Source organism: Narcine bancroftii, chromosome 2 (genome assembly GCF_036971445.1).
Source record: "Narcine bancroftii isolate sNarBan1 chromosome 2, sNarBan1.hap1, whole genome shotgun sequence".
NCBI classification, from domain to species: Eukaryota; Metazoa; Chordata; class Chondrichthyes; order Torpediniformes; family Narcinidae; genus Narcine; species Narcine bancroftii.
The window spans coordinates 292433356-292454791 of NC_091470.1; the positions used below are offsets into that span (position 1 = coordinate 292433356).

The 21436-nt window shown below is 37.3% G+C and overlaps 1 protein-coding gene across 6 annotated transcripts in view; it reads left to right on the top strand.

Annotated features, from left to right (window-relative positions):
- The window catches only part of pde7a (phosphodiesterase 7A), a 134155-nt gene that overhangs the window by 47600 nt on the left and 65119 nt on the right, over positions 1 to 21436 (top strand). For 3 of the 6 annotated variants that reach the window (XM_069921371.1, XM_069921370.1, XM_069921372.1), the window contains 4 exons: positions 7107 to 7167; positions 11776 to 11859; positions 14917 to 15000; positions 20794 to 20945. In XM_069921371.1, the coding sequence (XP_069777472.1) occupies positions 7107 to 7167; positions 11776 to 11859; positions 14917 to 15000; positions 20794 to 20945 (381 nt within the window). The remainder of the gene's footprint in view (positions 1 to 7106; positions 7168 to 11775; positions 11860 to 14916; positions 15001 to 20793; positions 20946 to 21436) is intronic. The other 3 variants (XM_069921374.1, XM_069921373.1, XM_069921375.1) reach the window with 1 other exon arrangement.

Sequence of the window (21436 nt, forward strand, 5' to 3'; positions counted from 1 at the left end):
TCTCTGAAATCATGTGACATGGAGTCACCACTGTTTCAGCTTAATTTCTCCAAAACACAAATCATGGTGGATAACCTTTTTTGGCTTCCTTCAACTTATCACTTCACACCCATAAAACATCTGACCTCATTTCTGTCCAAGACGTTTAAATGGTTATGACTCAATAAAGTCTGAGTGCGTCACTCAAGGAAGAACTTGCTAAATTAACCATGCTGTGTACACATCTATTGTCCTGGAATCATTAAGATCCACTTCAATTCCATTATGGTCTTGTTCTTCCAGACTTGGCGACTCCGAAATGTATTCTCTCTCTCTGAGTGCTATGCTGTCTCTGTAACCTGTAACCTGTGTGTGACCCTGTCTATATTGTTCCGGTTCATGTGGGTCCCACAGGTTAAGAACCAGACCAAAGTTGAGGTACAAAGCTCATGTTTATTTCGGGGATGCAAACAGGATCACTATGATAGGTCACTATGATAGGCAAACCTTTACACACATACTCACACAATACGCAAGGGGTAAATATACACTTTGGATAACGAGAGAGGAACTGACAGAAGACTGGGGAAATTACATGAACATACACATTCAACAGTCAGGATTACACCCCTTGACTGGTACAGACATGGCTCTTGCTACCTAACCTCGGGACTCATCCTAACCCAATGTGAACGATGCTACTAATGTGCCACGAGGAATCCAAAGAGGCAGAACAAAGGGTCACGTGGTCCTTTATAGTTATGCAGGCAGTACTGGGGCCAATCACTCAGGGTGGGCTGGGTTCTGTTGGCTGCTGTGGCCAATGGATCGAAGCCAAATGAAGGGGCTCTGCAGGGGTCAGCCGAGGGATTCACCAGGGCCAACTGGGTGAAGGTCGAGGCTGAGTCAAGGCTGGCTGCCTGGACTGCAGCACCTGGTGATTTAGGTGAGCCAATCGCAAGGGTCACCTTGATGGCTTGGAATGAGTCTTTGACCTTGATTGGCAGGTAGTGTGACCTCTGAAGAAGAGTGCAGCAGCACCACCAGGTGGTGGATGCTACCTGTTCATTGCAGTCCAACTTTACTGAGAGAGAGAAATTGTTTAACTACTAAACTAAAAATTAATACAAATCCTGAGCTATTGCTCTCTGTTAGAAAATTGTCTCGTGACTGTCTCTAACAGTCCTTTATACCAGGGGTTTAATGATTTTTTTTGTAGCTTCTTCTTCCCCGGGAGCCGCAACCCTTGTGCCCTGCTGCTAAGCATGGGGTCTGTCATCTTGGGCACAGGCATCTGTGGTTTGCTGATTTTTTGTTAAAACACTGCTGACTTCGATCACTCTCTTCAGCAACAAATCTTAGAACCCTGAATTCATTCTACCCGAGCTGGCATCTTCTTGGAATCTACTTATGTGGAATAATTTCTGTGTCCCAGTGCTCTGACTTATGATTGGTTGAGCTATCCACAACCAACTTTTATATCTGTTGGTTTGTGAATGATGTGATATGTGCACATGGTTCCTGTACCTTCCGTTCATGTGCATGACTAAATACCTCTTAATTGTTGTGATTGTATCAACTCCCTGCCCACTCACACCACATATTCAAGGACTTTTAGGGATGCAAGTATTCAGGATAGAATGTCAGCATTGGCTTTGCAAGGCCGAGATATGTCTTGCAACTTGATAAGTTTTGAAGAGGTGATGAGGGTAGAACAGTAGATGTGTCTACATGGACTTTAGTATAGCATTAGCCAACGTCCCCTATCATTATCAGATAGAATGTAGACGGGATTTTAAATTGTGTTGGCCATAGAAAACAAAAGGTGATAGTGAAGAGGTGCTATTCTGACTGGAGGTCAGTGACTAATGGTGTTCCACAGGGATCAGTGCTCAGACATCTGATATGGTATGGATCAGTTGGAAATATAGGCAGCTGAAGGGCACTTTGAGATTAATCCAGACAGGTGTGAGTTGTTACATTCTGGGAGGTCAATTGCAAGAGCAAAATATACAATAAATTGCTATATCCTGAGGAGCATTGATGTACAGGAAGATTGTTGGTGTAAGTGTATAGATTCCTGGTAGTGGAAACACCAATATTTCAAATGGTGAACTTGATTTTATCAGTTGGGGTAATGTTGCGGCTGTATAAAACTTTGGTTAGGCGGCATTTTGGAGTACAGTAGAAGTCCGAAAATCTGGACAGCTCAGGGATTGGGTCGGTCTGGATTCTCAGGTAGAACTTTAAAAATTAAAATTTAAGGAGGAATAAAGAAGAGATGAACAGGCAAGATTCATTAGCAAATTCAACATGCTTTATTTATTAAAATGAGCAGTTGACAAAAATATAAAATATTTTCACTACAAAAAAATATAATGCTTGAAATTGTTTAAAAAAATGAACATTGTAAAAATAAAATACAGTATACAAATGTATTTCTTTGTGTTGAGATTACCTGTATTAAGTGTTGCCTCTGTGAACTGTGGCACTTAACACATGCACGCACACAAAAGCCTGCTAAATTAAAAAATTTGAGAGTCTGGATTCGCGGATGGTCTGGTATTTTGGTGTAGTTCTGGTCAAAAGTGGTTCATTAGGATGCTCCCACCAATATCCACTGATAACCTCTTACCTGTTTTCCTGCACTCCTCTCCTTTCCCCCCCACCTTTTTAATCATGTGCCTGCCTGCTATTTGCTCATTCCTTGAGTTCTGGTCCAAAACTTTGGTTTCCCCCTTTAATTTCCATAGATGGTGTCCCATGAATGTCTCCAGCACTTTTGTGTATTGTACTGTATTACAATTGCAGCATCTGCAGATTTTCCTGTTTAACATCACTAGGATATTGCTTGGATTGGAGAGTATTAGCAGAAGAGTTGAAACAAACTTTGATTGTTTTCTCTGGATTGGTAGAACCTGATGGGACTAACTAATAGAAATATATAAATAGGGTGGATGATCAAAAGTAAATCATGAAAGTCTACCAACATCATGGTTAACACAATGCTTGTAGTGTAGTTGCTACTGCTACAGCCAGGTTATGGCTCCTGGGTTGTAGCTCAAAACTTGCAGAGGAAAGAGTGTATTTGACACTGAGTTTACTCAGGGGCAGCTCTGCTTTTTTCGTGAGCTTGGCTGTATCAGCTCTGGGGCATGGCTTGAGAGGACCGGCCATCAATTGGTTGGTTCCAGCATCTGGCCCCATTTGAGTCCTCTGAGATCTGGCGGTGGCTGGCCAGTTTTACTGTTCCACCTGTGGCCAATGGAAACGGGTGTCTCAGCCGGTTGCTGCGTTTGATAGCCATTTCTGGTGTTGGCCCAAGCCGTGAGCTGCTACACGACAACCCCCCCCAACCCCAGAACTGGCGATCGGGTCAGAGTTCTTAGGAGGCTGACCCCTGTGCTGTGTTGGATGGGTGATGAGTCAGAGTCTAAGTGGGCTTGTTTAAACCAGTCAGTGGTAAAAGTCTCCTCTCTGCCACTAATATCCAGAACACAGGTGGAGCCGTTGTTTCTTATGAGACAGTAAGGCCCCTCGTAAAGTCTCTGGAGAGGTGGCCGGTGTGCCCCACGCCGAACAAATACGTATTTACAATCAGCCAAGTCCTTGGGGATGTAAGTGTGGGGCTAGCCATGGGGTCTGGGCTTGGTGGGGGCCAGGGCGCCTAGGCGCTTGCAAAGCCGGGACAGTGTGGTTGCTGGGGGATCCCCCAAGTCCTTGGGGGTCATTACATATTTGCCTGGTATGACTAGGGGTGCACCGTAGAGCAACTCATCGGAGGATGTCATGAGGAGTGTGGGTGTGGCTTGAATTCCCAACAGGACCCAGGGAAGCTTCTCAGCTCTCTGGACCATTACGTAGCGGGACATTTCCAATCAGTGTCTCCTTGCGTGGCTGGGATGGGATGGGGGAGGGTGGGGGGAGGTAGGTGGCTGTTGCAGTCGCATCATTATATCGGTGATGAATATCAGATGCAGGAGGAGGAGAACGAATTTGTCAGGATCGCCCATGTGACAGTGAGTCAATGAAAAGGTCAGATGTGTTTAGCTGGGTGGTGTTTGGGGAATTGAAGAATGCAGTGTTGTGCCTAGTGAATAATATAAAGAAAGTCAACTTCATAGTGTGCTGAAAGAAACTGAGGTGTCATTAGTTTTTATTTTCATTGTAAAAGTTAGCCATGTATTACCTAGTTTGCATGTTTATTGCAATTAATTTAATACTTTTTAATCAGTATATGTTGTAAAATCACCCCTTCAATCTAATATCATCTATATATTTTGATAATTGAGATTGGTTCCAAAATCTGAAGTATTAATGTAAATAATTAACAGCCATCCCTGTTCTGAAATATATGAAAGACTGTAACTTCCTTTAATCTCTACTTTATTATTTAGTAATTCTTTTTATCCATTGTTGCAGGCTTCTATTATTTTTTAAAATGAGTTACTGTTGGGGGGGGTGGTTGGGACAGGGTGCAAGACACTCGGATATTTTTAACAATTTGAACAGACACAGTGGCACTTAAGTCCAAGTGTGACCGATTATATCATATTATATTGTGTATAGATATGTTTTTGGAGGAGATAGATTGTGGAGTAGTGTAGGTCACAAATAAACACAAACACTTCACAAAACAGATCTCATTTAAAATGCAAAAGGTTTGCTCAAGCCAGACAGTCCAGGCTCCGAGTGCCTTTCCAAAACTTTGAACCCAAGCTTAAGAGACTTCACAAGCAGGTGTTCATTGGACATGCTCTGGAGTAATGGATTATTGTTTTGAAAGCAACAGACGAACAGACTTCGATTCTGCAATCTGTCTGGTTGCAGGAGGTCATGTGGTTTTGCAAGCAGGGAGAAGAGATCAAACAGGCTTTCTCTAAGAGAGAGAGAGAACTGGTTTCTGCAGTCATGGGAAGATGGCAGCTTGTGGAAACCCCATTTTGAAGACAGGTTGTGAGTTCTGAGTTCAGCCTGTTGAAAACCCTTTTGGTCCATACAAGAGGAAATGGCTAGCTAGAGTGTTTCAGCTGAAATAAGGGAATAAGTCTGTTGTGACCTGCAGAAGAAGATGTTATTATTTGGAAAAGCCTGATGGGGCAAGTTTCTTCGGCAAGACGCTGAAGTGGCTGATCAGAGGAAATTAGTTTGTGTATGTCCAACGAGCAACAAACTCTCTCTGAAATCAACAAGAACCTTCCTGAGGGGTAACCATTTAAGTATCAGAGCTTGGTGAAAATTCATAAATGTTAAATTCTGTGCACAGTATAAGAATTGCCTGATAGATTGGACTGTGAGTCAAAGAACTTTTCTGAACTTGTACACATTACAAACACATGTGCATAGAATCAGAAGGGGGTTAAGTTAATAGTAATAAGTTAAAGTTTGATCCTGTTTTTATGTTTAAAGAAATTAAAATCAACTTTTGTTTAAGTAACCATTTGTCTTGGTGAATTTCTATTGCTGCTGGTCTATGATGTAACACCATTCAGTTACCTGATGCTTGACTTCATGTGTGCCAACCTTGGGTACTTTTATTGAAGCCCTTTTGAAAACATGAGTGAAATCTGCTTTATCTTTTTTCAATTTTTTTTTGTTATTGCTGAATGAACTCTGCCAAGTTAAATTGAGTGTTACTTGCCCCTTTTAAATATTATTTTAAAATCGTGTGTCTTAATTGCAGAGATTAATTTAAGTTGTTTTCCTATTACATTATGATATTGGTCTCTTTTCAAGAGTTTGTCAGTTTTCCTTGTTGCCAACAGAAACTTTTTGTTGCTACTATGGCATCCTTGATTTCACTGAAAGGAATTCCTAAGCTGAAAGCTATTCATGAGGACACGTACCTAATTGAAAAGTGACTTTGAGTTCAGAGTTAACGGACTGTTCTAGGTGTATCAGGGAATTTACAGATTGTAGCATTTACAAATCCATCAGGCTACAATAATTAGAATACAGTACAACTCCGATGATCCAAAGTGGTTGGGACTGGGCCTAAGTCGGATAAGAAGATTTTTTCGGATAACTCGTCATTTTTTAAAAACTGCCCAGAAGCAGCAGCAAATCACTTGCAACTGTGTTTAAACAACAACAAACAGCAAGGGAAGGCTTTTTAAGCAATAAAATAGTTTAATTCTCACCAAATTAAGGCTGACTGCTGGCAATCTCTGACACCTCCCCACAGAGGTTCCCACTCCTGCCTGGGAGCCCAAGGTCCATGCTGCTGCCGGAAGCCCAACATCACTGCTCCTCCTTGATGACACCAGGACAAGAGATTCTTCCAACCACTTGTGGCTGGGAGATAGTAGCATGCAGTTTGAGAGGGAGAGTTGAAGAGAAAAGTCAATAGGGGGAAGGTAAAGAAGATATGGAAAGAGGGGAGGGAGTTACCCGAAATCGTTCTATTTTTCACGTTGAGTGAATTATTTTTCAACCTGTGAGGTCAGTTCGGCTCCGAAAAAACTCCGATTTCTGTGTCGGATATCCTCATTTATCTGAAATTTAAACATTTTATGGCTAAATTAGTATTTTGTAGAATCTGATTTTGGATAATCAGAGTTGTACTCTTATTTGCAAAAGTGTCTTGCATACAGACCTTATTTATCGGGATACATTTGATTGAGATGTTGGCATATGTGACATCATAACTTTGATATTGATGATTAATACTTTGCTCAGTTTGTTGCATGCATTCGTTTATTCATTTTTGTATGCAATTTGTCATGCGAGTTAGAGGCCTATGCAGACAAAATCCATAAGCATCAGGTTCTGAATGTTGAGCTGGAGCAATTTGTATCAAATTAAAAAAAAATTCAATTCCATGGTTATTTCAGAAGGTTGGAAAGATGACGATCCTTCGTACCAGAGCCTTGGTCATATACCATTAAGAGTATGTTAAGTTCTGAGTATGGAAGCTGAGGAAGAATTTAAAGGTGCAAGTAGTGAAAATGTTGAATTTTATTCTGAAAAAATAAACTGGTTTGTGATTTTATTTTCATAGGAAAATAAAAATGAAAGTTTTCATAGTTATAATTTAATTATGTAGTTTTTAAGCTATTGGCAAGCTTCTTGGAGATGAACTGTCTATTGAAAAGCCACAACTTCTGTGTCGGCCTCATATTTTTCAGAGACGGGGAGCAATATCCTATGAAAGCTCAGACCAGACTGCTCTGTACATTCGTATGTTAGGTGAGTAAACTCACTCTATTTTAAAAAAAATATCTATTTATGATCCAACTTCTGCTGATAGTCAATTTTGTCCAAAGCACTCATTTGATGAGTTTTCTTTGTTTCTGTTATCTTTTTGGTGTTGGTATTGGTAATTTTACCTTCATCTGAAGTTAGTTTTCTCCTGGTGGCACCTTATAATTTTGTCTGTGTATTTTTTTTGAAGCAGGTAATTTGTATGGTTAGGTGACATCCCTTAAGTGTTTACAATTCAATAAGATTTCATTTATTTGCTCCTTTGCACAAGATCAGTATTTTTAACGATTGCTGTCAAACTGTTGTTTTGTCACTTCAACAAACCTTCTCCTGCCTGCTACTTCCTTGATTTGTATCTTTTTGTCTCAGTGACTGGTTTGTTTGCAAAATGTTCATCATGAGCTTGGCAAATATGGACTGCCCGCCACTGTGATCATCTAACTTTGATCTTTATTCTTAAACAATTGTATTGCTTTACACACAAATTTCTATAGTACCATTATAGTAACACTAGCCCCTTTAAAATTTCAAAAAGTACTAAAATATAATGTTCAGTTTGAGATGATTTTTCACCCAGTTACCAATAGTAATATTGCACTAAAGTGACATTTCACAAAAACCTTAGTGGAAAATCGTTTATAATCAGAGTTATTAAATAGGTGGCATGATGTGTGTACTTTTGAGATAATGTGTACAGTGAGAAAAAAGGCGGTGAATAGAAGTAGAAGAACGTATTCTGGTGTGCCATTAAGGAGAGATAAGATAATCAACATAATGTTTGTATAATTCAGATGACAGGAGGGTGGATGTATGCAGCTAGTTAATTGCTTCAAAAGTGAATCTTGGGGTTCAGGGACGAACCAATAAGAAAAGTTGTACCAAGTTTATTGGATACTCTATTTTTCAGGTTGCATATGGCATTAATGCATAGATTTAGCAAGTACATTGAAATCTGTTCAACAATCCAGTGGTCTAAAACTAAAGGGTTTAGGTGTCAGGCAAGGATGTGGGGTGGGGGGAGGAAGGATGGAGAATTAAAAGGGGACTGGGGCAATTTTTACACAGGAATGTTGGGCATATGGAACTAGTTGCCAGAGGAAGTGGAAAAGGTGGGTAGAATTATTATTTTTCTTTCTAAATATTTTTATTAAATTTTAAATAAGTAAACAGATCTATACATAAAATTTGTAAAATGCACAACAAAGATGTCAAATATAAAGAAATCAACAGAATTATCTAATTTATAGAGTACATCTTACAGTTTTATCCTGAATATTGTATTTTAATTTTCTCCCCATCTCTTGAACTTATTACCAAGTCAAAGTTCTGTAATTATTAAGGAATTCTTGATTTAGTTCATTTTTTTTTGCTTGCTTACATGTATACAAATGATTTGTTATGTGCTTTCTTTTCTAAAAGTGCTTTCTTTTCTAAAACTCTATGGAAGCTTATATGGTAAACTCAATAAAAATATTTTAAAAAGAACTGATGTTCTATGATTAAAGTATGCCTTATGCCTGGAGTAATATAATGTAGTGTTGGAAGAGAGGTTTTATAATAAAACTAGTGGTTCCGAAAGTAGCTCTAGTAAAGGTTCCCATGGGTTTTGAAACCATGTGTCTAAGTTACTAGCAGAATAACAAGTTTTTTCTAGTTTTAAGCATGACATAATATCCCTCAACCACGGAGCATTATTGGGCAGGGCAGCATTCTTCCATCTTAGTAAGAATGGCACACGTCTGGCCAAAAGAGAGGTTAAAGACAGAACCCAAGATTTAATGCACATCACCCTCTCCAGTGATACCAAAGAGGGCAACCAGTGTGTTAGGTTCGAGGTTTAAATGAAGGATTAAAGATAGGGTTTGGAAAACATCCCTCCAGTATATTTTAAGGGTAGGGCACATCCAAAACATGAATAAGAGCGACCTCATCTCTTACATTCATCGCAATAAGAATTTACATTTGGATAAATACGAGATAATTTAGCTTTGGACATATGAACTCTATACGCAACGCTAAATTGCAACAAATAATGATGGGCACAAAGGGATATGGAATTAACCAATTTAAGGATTAAATCCCAAACCTCATCCGACAGTGAAAGGCTTAAATCCTATTCTCATGCAGATTTAATTTTAACAAGAGGGGCAGATCTTAAACCTGCCATCTTATTCATAAATGACAGATATTTAACCTTTAAGAGTGGGTTGTAAATTTAAAAAAAAAACACATCAACAATGTTCGTATCATGTACACCAGGAAAGTTAGGTATCTGAGACTGGATAAAATGTTTTATTTGCAAGTATCTTTAAAGAAAAAAATGGATATTAGGTAGATTGAACTTTTCAGAAAGTTATTCAAATGATGCAAAGCAATTATCAACAAAAAGATCTTTAAAATACTTAATACCCAGTCTATTACCGTTCTTGAAATGCAGAATCATAGAAGGGAAGGATGGAAGAAATGAATGGATAGGATAGGGCTTGAAAGATGAAAACTATAAAATCCAAAATGTTTTCTGAACTGGGTCTATATCCTTACAACAGGATTATCAATAGATTTATCTAAAGAAAAAGGAAGTGAGGATCCAAGAATAGCTGGACTAGAGAGATTTTTAACTGTATGCAACTCCATTGATATCCACAATAGACAGTCAAGTAGTTTATGAAAGAGTATCCAAAATGTAAGGTTGCGCATATTAGCCACCTGGCAATAAAATAGGAAAATTGGCAACACCATACCTCCATTTCTTTTAGATTTCTGTAGGTAATCGAGGTCGCTTACTCTTCCAGATATAGGATGATATAATAGAGTCTAATGAGTCAAAAAAATTTAGAAATAAAAGTTGGTATAGTTTGAAAAATAGATAAAAATTTTAGGCAAAATATTCATTTTGATAGAGTTAATGCAGCCCACTAAAGATGTGGACAAAGGTGACCACTGCATTAAATGCTGTTTCACATTTGGTAATTTTCTTCAAAAAGATTCTTGTGTTTTCTTGTAACTGCAATATCTAAATAAGTAAATTGATCTTTCACAACCTTAAAAGGTCAAACGCTTTCTCCATATCTAAAGAAAGGTCATGTTCATGAACCTCACCTGATGGTGAGTGTAAAATGTCATATAAGCGAAGCAAACTGAAATAAGAGTACCAATTTTTAATAAGCTGGTTTGGTCCCTGGTTATAATTGATGGTAAAATATTCTGCAATCTACGAGCTAAAACTTTAGCAAATATTTTAATAACATCAACATTTGATAAAGAAATTAGCCTGAAGGATGAGCGATTTATAGGATCTTTCTTTGAAATAAAAGTAATACCAGCCTCATTGAATGATGCTGGAAGCTTACCTTCTTTAAACAAATCAGACAACACAGAACTTAAATAAGGTGAGAGCAAAGAAGAAAATGATTTAAAAAAAATTCTACAGGAAAACTGTCAGGACCTGGTGACTTTCCAGATTGCAAAGAAGAGATAGCCACAGTTACCTCTATTTGTGATATAGGTTCATCTACCGTAAATATGTGTGTTTAATGTGACCCCCCCCCCCATTTTTGAGGGGAGAAAGGGAGAAAATGTTTACCCCCATGTATAATACGACCCACCCTCCCCTCGCTCACCCGAATCTCGCTGGTGTTTCTCTGTTTCTCTTCCCCCTTGTCCGCCCAATTTGCACTGCCGTAAATATGTGTGAATAATGCAACCCCCCCACCCCCCCACATTGAGCTCGAATTTTGGTACAAAATTTTTCACATTATACATTTATGGTAATCTCTTTTTGTTATCTGGAGAAAGTGTGAGAATATTTAAAAGATTTTAAAAATTCTCCATCGAACTATCACCATTTTGAAATTCAGAAGTGTATAGTCGGGAAAATACATTTCTGAATATGTCATTAATCTTGGAGTGATTTGAAGTAACGCTACCGTTCTCCATTCTAATTCTAATTTGATTTAAATCCTCTCAACTGATTAGCTTTATCACCATGGATATAAAGCAGACTTTTATTCTTCAAAATTTGGTGTTCAATTGTATGTGTTGAAAGGAGGACAAATTTAGTTTGAAGTTCCATTCACTTTTTATATAGATCTAGATTTCTAATTTGAGTGCTTTGATGATCTATTTCTTTAATTTGATTAACTAACTCCAAATGTTCTTCATTGCCCCTTCTTTTCATATTCACGGTATAGGTAATCATTTTCCCCCTGAGGTAGGTTTTCAATGCATCCCTGACAATCAGACTGGAGGTTTCAGAAAAAGTATTTGAACTAAAGAAAAAGATTATCTACTCCTCAATAAATTTCACAAAATCACTATCAGACAGTAAAGAAGAATTAAAAAGGCAGTTTCTATTTATTTTAGGAAGGTCAGGAATGGTCATAGTACAATAGGGGCATGATCAGATATCAGTATACTCTTGTAATCACAAGAGCGAGCCAGTGGGATTCATTGATTATAATCAATCATAGAAAAACTATGATGAACTTGTGAAAAGAAAGAATATACCTATTTGGATAAAGAAAACGCCATACGTCAGAAATACCATAATCTGATAGGAAGGATTGAATAAATGAGGCAGACTTACTATTGCAGGGTTGGGAGAAGATCGATCCAACACAGGATCAAACCAACAATTGAAATCTCCACCAAGCACAAGAGAGTATGAGTCCAGATCAGGTAAGGAAGAAAAAATTGTTCAAAACAACCCCACATCATTCACATTAGGGGCATAAACGTTGGCAAGAACCATCAATTTATTATACAATTTCCCTGAAAAAAATAATACAACAACTGTTAGTATCTGATATTACATTGTGATGAACAAAAAACATATATATTTTTGTTAATAAAATTTAGGCACCCCTGGCTTTTGCCTGAAAAGTGGAGTGAAAATGATGCTCCCTCCACTGTCCCAAACTATCAGAGCTATGAATGTGTTTCTTGATTTTTTTTTTAAAAGCAATTGCTATTTTAAGTTGTTTTAGATGAGAAATAATGTTCCTTCTCTTAACAGGATTATTCAAACCTTCAACATTCCAACTAGCAAAATTTAAAATGTTATCCATTGTCAATGGTTAGAGGAGCAAGTTGAAAAACACACATTAACAAAACTCTTAGGTGTTGGACTTGAAGCAGGAACAGATGGGAAAGCAACCATTATATATTAAAAAAAACTACTTTTAGAGTTTCTTACTCAATTTTTATTACGAATCGTGTGTACTGAGCAGCAATAGGCAATGAATCAGACAGTGTTTAATTTTAAAACACATTTTATTTCTAACTCAAACTATAGTCTGAACTTTTAAACTATCCTTAACACTAAATCTACCCCAACTATGTGCAGATGTTCTTGTGTGTGATATACCCAAACCAGTACAATCCAGGCTGAAAGCTAGAAAGTTTCTTCAAAGTTCAGTCTTAAATTCATTGTTGAAGCTTAGGCCTTTGAAATTTGGTGCCTTGAATTAATGTTGAACTGATGGGAAGACTGGAGTTGTGGATGCTACAGACTCACGAACCCTTCTTGCCTTTGAAGAAATGTCCATCCACATGAGCTGTGGTCATAATATTCCTGGTTCTTTTGTAAGCCTCCATGACCCTGGCACTAGTCTCTCCAATTAACTTCACTGCCAGTCACACTCAAAATGAACCAGTCTCTCCAAGTGACCTCTACTGTTGGTCACAATCAAAATGAAGCACTCTGCTTCTTAAAAAGACCATCCTGGTACAGCTCATTCCACCCAAAAGGCCCAGTCATTCACAGAGCATGTTTTACTCTGAATTCCATAAAATGGCTGGCAACAAGAACTGCTTCAAAAAGCTGTGTTCTCTCCAACAGTCAGAATGGTTCTCCCTTGCAAAATCACAGTCTTTGCAAATATATCGAATTCTGGAACAGATTGTGACAAACCTTCTCTCAGTTCTTCCAATGTATCGTATTATTGCTGGGCTGCGACTTGTGCTTGGTGCTTGTATGAAATGTTAAATGACCATTCAGGCCCTTCTGTCTATACTATTCCTTACAGTGATAACTCATTTTTACTAAAATGAGAGCTCGTAATATATAACTCCAGGTGTCGGCCTTGAAGAAAGAACAGATAGGAATACAACAATTATATAAAAAAAATTCTTTAAGAATTTCTTATTCAATTCTAAAAAGTATATTACGATGTAGAAATATAAACTGATACTAAAAAAAACTAAGTATAAAGTTTCCTCAATGTTCTTCCTGCAAAGACTGAATAAATCCCAGAATTCAAAGCAAAAAATATCCATTTGGGCTGTTGGTTTGTAAGTATATTACTCCATAAAGTATTACCAAAACAGAGAGTACCCGATGGTTTTTGTATGACAAAAACTATAAAGCTTCAAAATAATGCTAGTCAAATAGCCTTAGTCATCAAGCAGATATTTACGATGGGCACAATGTGGAAGGGAAACAGTCTATATAGTTCTGGGCTTCAACAACTGAATACATTAACTTGTGTCTATTGGAGAGTGTGATTTGGAGTTGTGCAGGATACAGCAGGGAGGGCTTAAATTTTTGGTTGTATAATTCTGACATTATTTCCCTGTACTCAGCTCACTGATTCATAACTTTGGGAGTATAATCTTCTACCACTAGAATCTGTTCACTGGGATATTCCAGTTTCCCTGTCTGCCGGGCCTCTCAGATCAGTGTCCTTTATCTGATAACGATGTTGATGAATAATGATCAAGTGATGTCTCTGTCCTAAAGCTAGTTTAGGTACTAAATAGTGGTGAGCTCTATCAATCTCTGGTGGGGATGGGAGCATCTCCTTCCCAAAAACCTCACATAACAAATCAGAGAATTTTGTAAGTTTTCCTTTGGTAGATTCTGCCAAGCCCAAAGTTGCAGATTCTGTCATCTGCTCCGGCTCTCCAGATCAACAACTTTGGTCATTAACCTCAAGTTATTTTTATGTCAACTGGAGCAGACATCTTCGAATTCAATAACGCATTGGTTTAGGTATTCAGAAGGATGTTCCAGAGATGACAAACGCTGGCCGTGCTCCTCCACTAACAACTGGAATTGATTGATTTTTGACTTCTAACAGGCAAAAAGAAGCTTTGAAGTCAGCAATCTGTCAATCCAGTAGGGTAGAAATAGCCTCTATTGTTAGGTTAGCAGTCTCTTCTTTTTCTTTTTTTCTGCTTTCCCACTTGTATATAAGTTTTGTATATTAAAAAAAGGAAAACTACAAAATACATAAACTTGGGTTGAAAAATAGAAAAGTAAAAAGTGAAGAAGATAGAGTAGACAGGAGTGCCTAATAGTTGTGTCTACCCTATATTGTAGCTGGCCGGATGCTCGGTGGGTACAATTATTAACATTTAAAAGACATTTGGATGGATGTGTGGATAAAAAGGTGTTAGAAAGATATTACCATAGTTCTATTGAGGGAAAAGTGGACCACCATAGATGGGCAACTAGGTTGGCATAGATGAGTTGGGATAAAGGGACTGTTTCTATGCTGTACAGTTCTATGACTCTTCATAGAAAGACTAGCTTGAATTGTCCACTGAAGTGCATTAACATATTTTTTTAGTTTCATTTAATGTCCTCTCATTAATTAATTATTTGAAAACATTCAGTTCATTATTTGGTTGCTTTCAGCTCTTGAAAGGGTTTTGCCTTATGCTAAGTATGATTCCTTCTGCATCAGAGCTGAGTCATGAAATTATACAAACAATATCAATATATTTTTGCAGGAGATGTACGTGTGAGGAGCCGGGCAGGGTTTCAACCTGAAAGAAGAGACTCTCATCCTTATATTGATTTCCGCCTTTTGCATGGTAAATATGTTATTTGAGGTTATTACAAGTGATTAAAGTATTTTTCAATGCTTTGGAAATAGATTTATTTCTGAATAATCTGATTTGATTGGAAGAAATTGGTTAACTCTGTACTTTTAATAGTAAAGTGAAAGGAAGTATGGAATGCTCAAATGCAAGGAACATGCTAGAAAATAGTGCCAGAGGTACATTTTGCTGTGTTATAGTTTCCATTAGCACAATGGAAGTGCCAATTTAGTAGTACTGAGGAGCAAAATCTTTCTGCACTTCAGGAATGCCAAAATAATCCATTATTCTTTTTTTTTCCCAGGAGACATTTTGGTTATTTTTTGCTCTATCCATTGTTATCTTCAACAACCATCGTAACTGGATTTTGGATGTTTGGATGATGAGAAGCAATATTGACACAATTTATTTAGCTTCTATTATAATATCCATTTCTTTGGCAAATCAAAACTTAGCCAAGATATGTCTTTACTTCGAACTTGCATTTTTTCTTTCCTTTTCTGTCTCCATTGACTGCATAGCTATGGCTAAATGTTGAATCTCTATCTTTGCATTAGAAAATTGTAGATTCAAATTCTGCTACAGACTTTAGCACAAAATTGTACTATTGAGGAAGTACTACAGTGAGAAAATGGAACTTTAGATGAAATGTTCTCAGTTAGATATAAATGGATACTGAATGCAGAAGAGATGGGCTTATTGTAGTTTATGCCCTATTAATACTTATTCATTCAATAAAAGCCATTAAAGCAGGACACTCAAGTTAAAAACAATCTGCTGGGGAAACTCAGTGGGAGATAAAAGAATGTTTGTTTTGGGATGAAACCTTTCATCAAGATCTCGGTTTGGTTTGTTCCTCTGTCTAATATATGTATTCCAAATAACTATAACTGATAAAATGAGGACTTTGTAGCAGAACAGGAGGAAGCACAAGGCTTGCCTCAAAGTGATGTATACATTTGGTGAAGCTATAACACAGATACATTTCAAAGATAGGTTGGAAGTAACTGCAGTGGATGGCAACACTGTGCTTTATTTAGTGTAGCAATAAGGAACCTAAAACAAAGTTATTATGCTGTGAATCATGGAGGGAAAAATTTACTCAAACAACTTTACAGAAGGATAATTGTATTTTTTGGAAACTAGCTTTGACAGTGACCTGAGCCTATATGTTCATTTTGTGATATCAGGTGCAGATGTTGGTTGATGGCTGTCGTTCTATTGATGGACTTGCATCTATGAGCAAGAATATCTGCTCAATGTTGGCCATGGGCTGATGTGTGGTATATTGATCTACAAGGCATTGACCAACTCTTAAAAGAGGTCAACCACCTTGAAAGTCGATGACATTATCAACATATTTCCCACCATCTCATCCTGGAGTCACCATTAGCTAGAAATATAACTGGCCTAGTTATGGTTACTAGGACTACTAATAGAGGTCAGTAATTTGATATTTTGTATCCGACTATTTGGCTCCCTATTTGCCAAAGATGTCAAGAATGTGATAGAATACTTTTGCCTGAGAGAGACTAACTGTAGTATCATTCAGGGAGCTTGACCATTCTGGGATAAAGCCTTCAGTTAGTTGGCATTCCACAATTACACAGCACAGGAACAGGCCCTTCAGTCCACAGGTCTGTTCAAGTTAAATTAAATTTCTGCTGCTTGTGCATGATGCATATCCCTCTATTCCCTGCCTAAAAAGCCTCTTAAATGCTGATATCGTATCTATTTCCAGGCTCCTACAACTGTTTTCTTAAAACAAAAATCTTTTAAATATTTCCCCCGTGACATTTGTACCTAGGCATAAAATTTCTGACTGTCTACCTATTAACACCTCTCATATTTTAATAACTTTTTGTCAAGTTACCCCCTCACCTTCTGACGCTCCAGAGAAAGCAAACAATTTCTCCTTTGTAGCCCATATCTACTAATCCAGACAACATCCTGGTAAATCTCTTCTGTACCCTTGTAAAGTCTCCACTTCCTTTCGATAATGAGGCAACCAGAATTACATGCAAAACAGTTACACAATCCTTTATTCGGACATCTAAAATCCGGAAAGCTCCAAAATTCAGCAAGTGGGGAGAGAGACGACAGTGTGAGTTGGGCAGGTGAGAGACCGGCAGTACAAGTCAGGCGGGCGGGAGACCGACAGCGCGAGTTGGGCGGGCGGGGAGACTGGCAGCGCGAGTCAGGCGGGCGAGGGGAGATGGCAGCGCGACTGGAAGGGGGTGGGGGTAGGTACGGCAGCACAAGTTGGGTGGGCTTAAATCTGGCTTTCCAAAATCCTGAAAAATCCGAAATTCAGAACACACTGTCCCCCAAAGGTTCTGGATAAAGGATTGTGTACCTATACTTGAAAGTTAACCATGAGCATACACGGCTGAGATGCATGCATTGTAGGAACTTGCAAAGTTCAACAGTGCCATCCAAACTTGTGATCTTCCACAGTAATTAGGACATGTGAACACCAGTATCTATAGGTTTGCCCCAGGCACAAAGACCCCTTAGAACTATGTCATTATTGCTTCACAGTCTCTGGGTAAATATTCAGTAGTTCTCTGTTTAAGATTTTGGGAGGATTTTCACCAAAAAAGACTGTAGTATTTTAAGAACATGATTCACTTAGTCTCTGATAAAATCAAGGCTGGGCATTGAATAGTACTCTTGCCAGTGGTACTCTTCATATGAATTTAAAAATCTTTTTTTCATATTACACACAGCACAATCTAAAGAGCTATTCTGCAAAGAGCTGCAAATGTTATGCAATTTATATTTTCAGAAATTTGAAGAACTATTAGACATAAAGTAAAAGAGTTAAATAGAATTTGGGTACACTTCAATCATTATCTAATAGAATGTTATTATCTAATAACATCAAGGAACTAATGATCTCCTTTAATTCTCATCATTTAATCCTCTCACCTGTATTATTGCAATGATTGTCTGATACCCACTCCTGGAAAGGGAATGTAGCAACCATTATTTCAAACTACCCTCAAATAATTTATATCCTCCTTCCCAGTAACGTCTGTGGATGAACCAGATTATTTGAAGTTCTGAAGCCCCTTTTCACTTTGATTTTCCAACGTTCTTTCAAAAGCTGGCAAAAATTTCTCCCATTGCTTCTATGAAGATATTCCTGCTATGGGGTTGGAGTGGTTGGTAGGGGACGTTCAAGTACCTCTTGATTAAGGAAAAGTAATACTGTATTTCTACGTTTGTGTGATTTAGAGAAGGATCTGTAAGTGATGTTCCTGTAAGTCTGAAGTGCTTATTCTTTATGATAGAAATCAAGGGTTTGAAAAGTTTTGTAGATGTCTGCTGCTGGGGGAGAGAATGAATGGTTAGGAATGTGAATAGGGTACCATTTAAAGTGGGCTTCTTTGACCTGGATTCTGTTGACTTACTGAATTATTGGGGCCACACTTGCCATGTTCAGCAAGTTCGTTAACTTTCCTTTTCTTTCAAATACTTCCATCCATTATATTTGATGAGAATGAACTAATTAAACAGTAATTGGATTTAAGTTTTTCATTCTTTGCTGTTGTTGTAATTTTGCTCTGATTGTCTTGCTTCTGGTGTGCCCATCAGGGCTTGGGTACACAAATGTAGTCTGGCACTTCATTTCACCAATGAGTGACTGCTGTATTATATATACTGTCTATGAAATGAAATGTTAAAACAGTGCTTTTTCTGAATGCTCAGGTGAAAGGTCAAGATTTTGCCATTTATTTGGAAAAAGACCATTGGTTTTTTTTAATACTTGAATACATTTTTTAAAAAAAGACTATCATATTGCATTTTTTGAGAATATGCTTCATGTTAATGTACATGTCAAAAAGTACATACTTGTAAGTAGGTGTAAAATGCCGTAGCTCACTGATGTTATGCAAGTTATTCTTCAAGTTGGCTGACATCCAACATTACCTGAAAACTGATGGGTTGAGATTTTAAGGGAGTTCATTCATTTTTCATCTGGCATTCCTCTCCATTTCTTCTGAATATTTTTCTCTCTTTACCTCCTGTCATTTAATACAAGAGGTACCAAGCTGCATTCCATTTTCATCCTTTTCATTCTGATTATTAAATCGGGCACTCCAGTTTGTGGGAGTGAAGATTTTTGAGGGGAACAGTGGGGCTCATTTTAGGAGCCACTGTCCATCTGAAGAATGTTTTACAAACGATGAATACCTTGAACATAATATGGGCTAACCTATATTTGAGTGATACTGGAGTGTCTTCAGAAACCATATAGAGAGATGGATGTGCAGAATAGAATTAAGTTTTTTGGTGTTGTTGTATGTAAAAGACTCAAGTGCAACATGATCATAATGGTTAGCACAACGCTATTACAGTGCCAGTGACCTGGGGTTGAATCTAGCACTGTATGTAAGAAGTTTGTACGCTTTTCCCATGTCTGCGTTGATTTCTTCTGGGTGTTTAGGATTCCTCCCATGTTCCCAAAAATGTATAGGTTTGTAGGTTAATTGGTATATTTGGGCTATTGGGCCAGAAGGGCCTGTTACTGTGCTGTATATTTAAATTTGAATTATGAAGATAAAAGATACCAATGGATCCAAGAATATTTTTACTTGGAAATATTTATGAAAAGGATATAAAATTGAAATTGGACAAATACCAAGAAATTTTTTAAAATATTGCAATAGCAACTGTAAAGAAATGTATAGCGATATCATGCAAAGATGATAGAGAAGTGTTATTAAGTAGATGGTATAATGAGATGTGAAATTGTATACCTTTGGAAAAAATTACGTATAGTTTAAGGAATCGAGTCGAAAATTTTTATAATATTTGGAAACCATATATTTATGGATAATTTTCCGTCCACCTCTTCTATCTTATCCACTCCTCTTAATTAGTATTTTTTAATAACAATTAATGATTGCATATGTTAATATTATTGTATATTAAATGGTAGGTGTTTCTTAATTTTCTTTCCTTTTCTTACTTTTGGTTGGGAGGGGAGATGGAGAGAAAATATATAAAAGTAATTTTTTGTATCATTGGCCTTGGATATTTGATTAATGTTTTATTCATTTTTTCCTGTAACGATGCAAACAATTAAATAAAATTTAAAAAGAAATAAAGTGTATAGCCATGATCAAGAAACATTTGGTTCTTCGGCTTCAGAATGGCATGGCTCATTAGGATTCCTTGTATTGCCTGAGGGATGGCAAATAATCTCATCATGTGTCACTTACATTTGTGTCTCAAATCCCTAACTCAAATATGATCATGTGCAGGAAGTTGTTAAATTGTGATTGGTGGAGACTGTAATCTTGTGAGGCAAAAGATTCCCAATCAAAAGTTGATCTCCTGAGCCTGGTCTTGACAGTGGAGGGTCAGACAATATTTTTAAATATGAAAGTTTACATGGTTTTCTGCGATTGAAGGTTTAATGGCGTAGAACAACAACCAAAATAGTTGTGCATTCCTGCATCTATGCCTTTCAACTGTACTTGAATCTCCAGGTACAGTAATTATCTTTGTAATTTTTGAGGGAGTGTAGATGGTCCAGTACATTGAAGTTGCCTTCTGCAATCCATAATAGGCCTGAGGAGATGTTATTTATGCAGAGTTATGAAATTTATGGTAATACAGTAGCTTGAAAAGAAAAGATAATTTGTGGTTTGAGTAAATTAATATAACATCAACATAATCAAAAGTTGAGCTTTACTGGATTATTACCGCTAAAATCAGTATCGGCAATATGTTGTGATTCAAATAATTTTCATGCTAAATGTTTTTTTTTCGCAGTACCACCAGAAACTGGAGAATTGGCTTCAGCAAGGAAGATAAGAAGGTTATTAAGTTTCCAAAGATATTTTCGATCAGCTCATTTATTTCGTGATATTTCCTCTGTGAATTCTCTCTGCATACTAGATGACGACTACAATGGCCAAGCCACGGTGAGTTTGAAATGTTAATTGAAATCAATGGTCAAGTTGTGTTATCATATTTGAATTTCCTTCCAATAAAATATTTTTGATTTCTCGTTAGAATTTTAGAAATGTTTGTAATTGTAGATTTATATGTAAATGGAGCCAGATTCTGCTGTTAACCACATTTTCACTTCTCTTTTGTGGAGTTTGATATTCAAACAGAGTTTTTCTGTGGTTACATTGTGGTTACAATTGCATTGTGTATGTTTTTGTGGGGGGGTGGGGGGGAAGGGACATTCTGGGGGGAAAAAAATCATAAGCCATTATTATGGGTCCAGAGCACGTCAAAACCCAGCATCAATAGAAATTCACCAAGACAAATAGTCAGTTAAACAAAATTTGCTTTTCATTTTCTTTAAACATAAAAACAGATCAAACTTTAACTTACTACTATTAACTTAACATAACCTAACTTAACCCCCTTCTAATTCTAAGAGCACATGTATGTAATGTGTATA